The sequence below is a fragment of the Orycteropus afer genome, unplaced genomic scaffold, assembly GCF_000298275.1.
Source record: "Orycteropus afer afer isolate SDZICR_OR568_19922 unplaced genomic scaffold, OryAfe1.0 scaffold00018, whole genome shotgun sequence".
In the NCBI taxonomy this organism is placed as follows: Eukaryota; Metazoa; Chordata; class Mammalia; order Tubulidentata; family Orycteropodidae; genus Orycteropus; species Orycteropus afer.
In genome coordinates this window covers 6,736,238-6,743,252 of record NW_006921605.1, presented here as the reverse complement: position 1 = coordinate 6,743,252, position 7,015 = coordinate 6,736,238, and the positions used below count along the sequence as shown (strand labels likewise).

Here is a 7,015-nt window from a genome sequence, read left to right as displayed (position 1 = left end):
GAACTGCCTGTGTAACAAAACATGTTATTTCAATATGAATCCATTAACTGCAGTGCAGCCGTCACCATTATCCATTTCCACATGTTTCCATGATCTTTAACAGAAGCTCAAGGGGCCCTGGTGGTGCCATGGCTAAGGCACTCGGCTGCAAACCAGAAGGTTGGAAGTTCAAACCCACCAGCCCAGTGTGGGAAAGATGAGGCAGTCTGCTTCTGTAAAGATTTACAGCCTTGGAAACTGTGTGGTCGCTATGAGTCAGGATCGACTCAATAGCAGTGGGTTTTTGGTTTTTAACAGAAACTCGGTGCCCCCTAAGGACGGTGGATTTTTGCTTTTTATTATTTTTGCTAATTTATGAATAGATTACTGGCTGATCTCTTTTCTCTGAGTGATGGGTGGGGTGCTGTCCTAAGGAGGTGGCCGCCTCTGCAGACACAGCCAGATTTCCCTCCTGCTCTGCCCTCCATGTCAGCCCCCTGCCTGCAGCTCACCCAGCTCCAGGCTCCTCAGCTCAGGGGCTGGCAGCCCCCCTCAGTGCCGCCACCACCCCGGGGGCTTCACCCAGGCAGCTGCAGCCTCGTGGCTTCCCCTCTCCCAAGAGGCTCTAGGCTGCAGCCCTGCCTGGGGGGCCTGCACCCCACCCTCGTGGCCAGAGCAGGCAGGGGACCTGAGACCCTCCTATGCCACAGCAGCTTTTCCAGAGTGAGAAAGAGGGGCTTAGGGGTGGTGTGGGCGGCAGCCGCCCCATCGGGGGCTGAAGGGAGCAGGAGGGAGCATCAGTGTTGCTAACGGCTGCCCTTCTATGGGGCCCTGTTCTGCCAGGAGGACCTAAGGGGTCTGTACTCGGCCTTGGTGTGCTGGGGCTCTCAGGCCTGGAGGACCTGCAGAGCTAGGCCACAGGGGCAGGCCTTGGAAGAGCTGGTCCCCACAGGGAACCCCAGCGAGTCTCCGGCTACCGCCCTGGCCTCGGGGTGTGCTGGGCAGCCTGCTTGGCTCGCTGCCGCCGCATCCTTACAAAGGCCTGGGCCTCGCGGTCACCCTTGCGGCTCTCCAGCAGCTGCAGAACTGGGTCCCCTGTGAAGAGGGGTTTGGGGGTCACACTTGCAGAAGCCCCCAGCTCAGGGAGGAACAGCACTGCCCATCCCCCAGCTGACACGCCAGCCAAGCTCACAAGACAGACATTCAGGACTACTAGCAACCTCTGAGCTCAGAGTGCTGGCCTGGACACCTGCCCCAGTTGTAGGGCAAAAGGCAGTGACAGGTCTGCAGTTGTGACTGTCACATTTGTATGAGAACCTTAGGCTAGTTACCTAATCTCTTCATGCCTCAGCTTACTCATCTGTAGGATAGGGGTACTTCCTGTCTCGGGTGGGGGCCGGGGAACAAGTCAGCAAAGGTCAGGTGCTCAGAACAGGCCCAGAACGGAGCGGGTGAACAAGTGGGTACTGTCATCAAGCCTGGGGACGCTGTGCTGGGTGTGCTCTGGTCGGAGACCCAGGCTCCTGTCCTCACTGCTAACCATTTAGAAACCTTCCCCGACTCGGCCGGGAGTCAGGTTAGGCCTTACCTGGCTTATGTTTCAGTCTCAACGACACCAGAGACTCACTGGTTCCGCCAGCTCCCACCTCCAAGGAGGCCTTTTCTGGCCCTCACGGCATTGCCTGGGGTACCCTACCCACGCCTCGCTGGGGGCCCCCACCCTGCCCCTATGCTGGGCCCAGCCCCACCCTTGCATTGGGGCTGGGCCTACCGTTGAGTGGTGGGTAGGTGAGGGGCAGGCGGGTCTGTGGCACCTCGTGGGGCTCCTCGTTCCCAGGCAGGCCCGGTACCGATCGCAGGGGTAGGAAGGCCTCGCCCTCTAGGTCATCGGCCCCCAGCCTGTCGTGGTCTAGCACGGTGAGCAGAAGGCACGCCCCATGCTCCTGGCAAGGTTCTGCAGGCACCAGGCTGGGCGGGGGACACGGTTGGGTTCAGTTGCCTGCTTGCTCCCCGCTGCTACCATCAGTCCTGACACCTGGGGACAGGCCAGGCTGGGAGGAACGGGCCCAGGATTGGCGGAGATAGGAAGACATTTTGTGGCCATATGGCCTGACGCCCACTCCAACCACCGGCTGACTCTAAACCGGGGTCCCATGTCCCCAGGCTGCTTGTCTCAAGGACAGGACCTTTCCTGGGAGCTTCCAAGCACAACATGCTGGCGTCCCAGGCAGGTTTGGGGCCAGTTCTAGCAAACCTCTGTCCCAGCTTCCCCTCCCTGGGGCCCCAACGTGTCACCGCGGGAGCAGCCAGAGGTAGCAGTGGCCAGGGCTGAGGATGCGAGGGGAGGGGCTGCTCACAACTCAAAGGTCTCATCGAACAGCGGGTGAAGGTCCTTCTTGTGTTTCTGGGTCTCCCGGGGGCCCAGCTCGGGGAAGGCGTGCCTAGGCTCCAAGGTTAGCTGTACAAAGGGGTCGCTGGAGCCTGGTGTGCGGGCCAGAGGAGGAGATGGGTGGGCGAGGCCGCACAGCACTGACCCCTCCTGGTGATCCAGGGCAAATGTGCCCAGTCCTCTGGCTGGTGGGGCAGCCCAGCCCACGGGTGCAGGGAGGGCAGGGCCAGGGTGGGGACCCGGGGGGGCAGACTCACCGTTGGAGTCCAGGGGCAGCAGGCTGGAGGCGCTAAGCAGCTCGACACGCAGCTTCTGCTCCGAGGCGAGGTAGGAGGCCTTGACCGTGACCGCCCCCAGCTCCTCGGAGGTGGTTTCTGCCTGCATTGGGGCACGGGGACAGTGTGGGCTGGGGAAGCACTGGGCTCAGGCTGGGGCCGCTGGAGCAGGGTGCGGCGGGAAGGGGGCCACCTCACCTGCTGCTCCAGGCGGCTGCAGAAGTACTTCTGAATGAGCTGTCGGCTGGGGGCCGCCTGCAGCTCCAGGTCCTTCTGCAGAGCCTGGGGAAGGGCACGTCCGGGAAGTCACTGGAACTTACCCGCTGGACCTTTAGGCGCCCTCAGCCAAGCACCACTTTGACAGGAAAATCGCTGGGCCTTATGGGACCACAGGCAGGTTGGCTGTAGCCTCAGAGGTGCCCAGGCAGACAGAGGTACAGGAAAGGTGGCCAGCTTCAGGGCTGTTCAATCCGGGTGACATGGGGCCCCAGTGCCAAGAGGGCCTTACACTTGCTTTGTTAAGCGCACAGCTGTTAACCAGAATGTTGGCAGTTCAAACCCACCAGCCGCTCCGCAGGAGAAAGATGTGGCAGGCTGCTTCCGTGAAGCACACAGCCTTGGAAACCCTATGGAGCAGTTCTACCTCTGTCCTGTAGGGTCACTATGAGTTGGAATCCATTCGATGGCAACCAGTTTGTCCCCATCTTGAAATCCTTAATGATCTTTGAACCAGGCCCCACTGCCTCAGTTTTGCACAGGGTCCCACAAAGTTAAGTGATGAGTTCTGGCATAGATGAGTGCAGAAAGACAGATTCGCCAGACTCTACAACTCACCTGGAAGGTGGCTGTGTGCAGGGCCTCAGGTGGCAGGCCACAGCCCTCGGCGTGGAAGCAGACCTCCAGGTTCTAGGTGGTAAGACAGGAGTGGTAACCGTGAGCTCTCTCCCACCACAGTTACTGTTGTCGTGGGCTGTCCTTACCTGCAGGGCAATTTTCAGCCTGCTCGAGGCCAGGGGGGAGCTCTGCTGGGAGGCAGCTGCCTCTGCCAGTACCGTGAGCGTGTGCGTCCATAGCAGGGTCAGAAGACTGGCGTGAGGAGCAGATGAATGGCCGGATATGGGACAGGAGGCCAGAGGAGGAAGCAGAAGGACTCTTAAGGAAGGTGAGGCTTCCAAGAAGCCAGGCCCAGCCCTAGTTCTTCCCTATCCCCAGTCCCGGCCTCCCCTCCTGCTTCACTGGTGAGGGGTGGTATCTTGGGGAAGGAGAGCAATGGGGTGCAGACGGGGTCTGTTCTGTCCAGCATGCCTCTCAACCTAAGCAGAGAATCCTTAAAGCAGGCGGCAGGAAAAGTGGGGAGGCTGGTTCCCCCAGATGACAGAATAATTCAAAACAAAGTGGCCAAAATGAATGGACAGAGATGTACAAGGTGGACAGTTACACCAGGGAGGCACACTCCCTAGAGTGGTCAACCAGGGGAGATGAGAAGGGCAGCATTTACGCAGGGAGAGAGCTCAGAGACAGGAATGCATAGGAAAGGAGGACACAGGGAGAAGGTACCCTCCGGGAGGAAGTGGGAAGACAGCTGTTACATTATGGGGACTGCAATCAATGTCATGAAATAAAATGTGTACGAAGTGGTATATGAAAAATGAAGTTGCTCTGTAAACTTTCACCCAAATCACAAAAAGAAAAGAGAGAGAGATCCTAACTAGAAGTGCCCCGCTAGATGATCAGAGGGCAGAGATTCAGTCAAGGAGGCTGTAAAAGGCAGGAAGTATAGACAGATTTCAGCTCTGTCTGAGGAAGAACCTGTAACACTCAGAGCTGTGACAGAGGCAGGCTTGTGAGGTAGTGAGCTCCCTCTCCCTGGAAGCAAGCATTTGAGCAGAGGCTGACTAGGGTCACAGAAGGGATTCTTCCCTGAGAATGGCTGCCCAGGGCTCAGGAAGGACAGCATGGGAGCACCGCAGGGCAGGGTGGCTGCACACCTGCTGAAATTCTCCTGCACCAAGTTGGTGTTCATGTAGCAAAGCTCCACCTCCAGGAACTTCATCAGGGGCAGGATGGCCTGGGAAGAGGACGGGGAGCACATCTGGCTGTGGCCGATGAAGGTCCAGACCCCATTCGCTTACCCCGGTCCCCAGGAGTCACCATCTTGTGAGTCCCAGGAAACAGGGCCTATGGTGTGTGCATCGAAGCCCCGCCCTGCCCCTGGCCCCCTGGGAAACCCTTCCCTCTCCCTTGCTCAGTCTGCTCCAGCCACCCTGGCCTCCTCGATAGGCCTTCACCCTGCCAGGCGTGGTCCTGCCTCTGGGCCTTTGGTGTTCCCTCTGCCTGGAATGGTCTTCCCCTAGAAACCCCCATGGTTCCCACCTGTCACCCTCTGAGTAAGGCCTTCTCTGGCCACTCTATCTGAAAATACAACCCTCTGAGCTTCCTGCCACATTCTCCTTAGCCTTTATCACCATCTAACACACGCTGTAAATACATATACTCATCTCCCGCTTTGTCTCCCCTGCTAGAAATCTACTTCCGCAGTGATACCACCTCGGAAACCAAAAGAGGGGTCTCTATGAGTCAGGTCTGACTCGACGGCACATGACACCACCACCACCACTAGAATGTAGGAGCTCTGGAGACACAGTGGTTAAGCCCTCAGCTGTTAACCGAAAGGTTGGCAGTTCAAACCCACCAACTGCTTCACAGTAGAAAGATGTGGTAACCTGTTTCCATAAAGATGATAGCCTTGGAAACCCTGTAGGGCAGCTCTACTCTGTCCTATAGGGTCGCTGTGAGTTGGAATTGACAGTAATGGGTTTACAGGTACTGGAATGTAAGCTCTAGGAAGGCAGGAACCTTTCTCACATCCCTGCTGCCTAAACCAGTGCTGGCACAAGGTGGGTCCTTGATTAATGGTTAAGGAATTAGTGTACGGTCCAAAATGTGCTATTATCCGCCTTGGCAGATGAGAGAAAGGCCAGCTGCTTGTTTACACAGGGCACTGAAGCTAGGGACAGCTGAGCAGGGTGTGACCTGTACCCAGGTTGGTCTGGCTGCAGCGCCCCAGGCCTCCCCACCTGCAGCCCACCCATCTGGCCTAAGGACACTGACCGCCAGTGTGGCATGCCTGAACCCAGCCCCTCTCCAGGATCCAAGGAGGAAACTGAGGCCCAGGGAGGGAACATAACATGCCTGGCCCAAGTCTGGGGGTTTCTCTCTAACACCCAAGGCCTTCAGCCCCTGACCCACCCTGAGCCCCTTCACAATCCCAGACCCACAGGGCTGGCAAGGCAACAGAGGTCAGGGAGCAGGGGGCACTCACGTCCTCAGGCAAGACGGACCCCTTGACGCCCAGGAGCCTCTGGATGTGCGTGGCAATGCCCACCTCCAGCTGGGGACACAACGGGGTGGAGGGCATGAGCCAGGGCCTGAGTGCGGGGCTGGGGAGTCGTGCTGGGGGGCTGCTTCGGGTCAGGAAGGGGTGGGGTGGGAGATCAGCCCTGCTCAGGGCCAGGCTGCAAGGGGCGGGGTGGAGGTCCCAGAGGGGCCAGACGCAGTACCTGCTCAGTGAGGGTGCGCACCCCGGAGCGGATCTCGTGGGCCAGTCCCGCCAGTGCGCTCTGCAGCTGGTTATGCAAAGTGTGCTGCAGCTGGCCCCGCTCCAGCACAGCTCCAACCCGCTCCTCCAGCGCCTCCCAGGCCAGCTGGGTGGGCAGCTTGCCGATCACCAGTCGCAGCTGCTCCATGTCATTCACCACCACGCACAGCTGGGGGCGGGCACAGGGATACAGGGCTTCATGGGCGGTGCCAGAGCGGGCAGGCTGCACCCTAACACTGGCCAGCCCCAGTGCCCAGTACCACCCCTTACCATGTTGGCTGCCTGACCCTGGTCCTTCTGGCTGGCAGAGAGCTCGCGGGCCCGGGCCTTGACGAGGCTGCAGTATACCAGGGCCAGGCGACAGGTGTCCTGGGGCGGGGAGGGATCAGAGGGGACGGATCAGTGGGTGGGGAGCCCAGGACAGGCAGGTGGGGGCAGGATGTGCGCCCACAGGATGGGGAGGTAGTGAGGTTGTCCTGGGGGAAGTGGGGGGACACCATGGAAGACTCTGCACCTCTACGAACTTGACAGTGATCATGAAGGCCTCCTCTGGGTCAGGCCAGTCCAGCTGCCTGGCAGTGTGGCTGATCTGGGCGAAGCAGGTAGATAGATCCACTGCGGAGGTGCTGTGCTTGGTCAGTTCTCCCAGCGGCACGAGCTGGTGGGATGGTGGACACAGAAAGGAGGGCTCAGGGCCTGCCTATCCACCCCTCCAACTCTCCTTCAGCAAGCATTCATCGCTCCTACCACCGTCAAGCACAGAGCTGAACGGGG

General features: G+C 59.3%; 1 protein-coding gene across 1 annotated transcript in view; it reads right to left on the bottom strand.

Annotated features, from left to right (window-relative positions):
- Window positions 1–952: 952 nt before the first annotated feature.
- Window positions 953–7,015, bottom strand: part of UNC13D (unc-13 homolog D) — a 12,373-nt gene continuing 6,310 nt past the window's right edge. The window contains exons 21-32 of the mRNA XM_007959642.1: window positions 6,756–6,899; window positions 6,512–6,610; window positions 6,204–6,410; window positions 5,966–6,034; window positions 4,632–4,711; window positions 3,624–3,729; window positions 3,478–3,549; window positions 2,842–2,925; window positions 2,626–2,746; window positions 2,337–2,460; window positions 1,751–1,947; window positions 953–1,074 (exon numbers count right to left, since the gene is read on the bottom strand). Coding sequence (XP_007957833.1) covers window positions 953–1,074; window positions 1,751–1,947; window positions 2,337–2,460; window positions 2,626–2,746; window positions 2,842–2,925; window positions 3,478–3,549; window positions 3,624–3,729; window positions 4,632–4,711; window positions 5,966–6,034; window positions 6,204–6,410; window positions 6,512–6,610; window positions 6,756–6,899 — 1,425 coding nt within the window. The remainder of the gene's footprint in view (window positions 1,075–1,750; window positions 1,948–2,336; window positions 2,461–2,625; window positions 2,747–2,841; window positions 2,926–3,477; window positions 3,550–3,623; window positions 3,730–4,631; window positions 4,712–5,965; window positions 6,035–6,203; window positions 6,411–6,511; window positions 6,611–6,755; window positions 6,900–7,015) is intronic.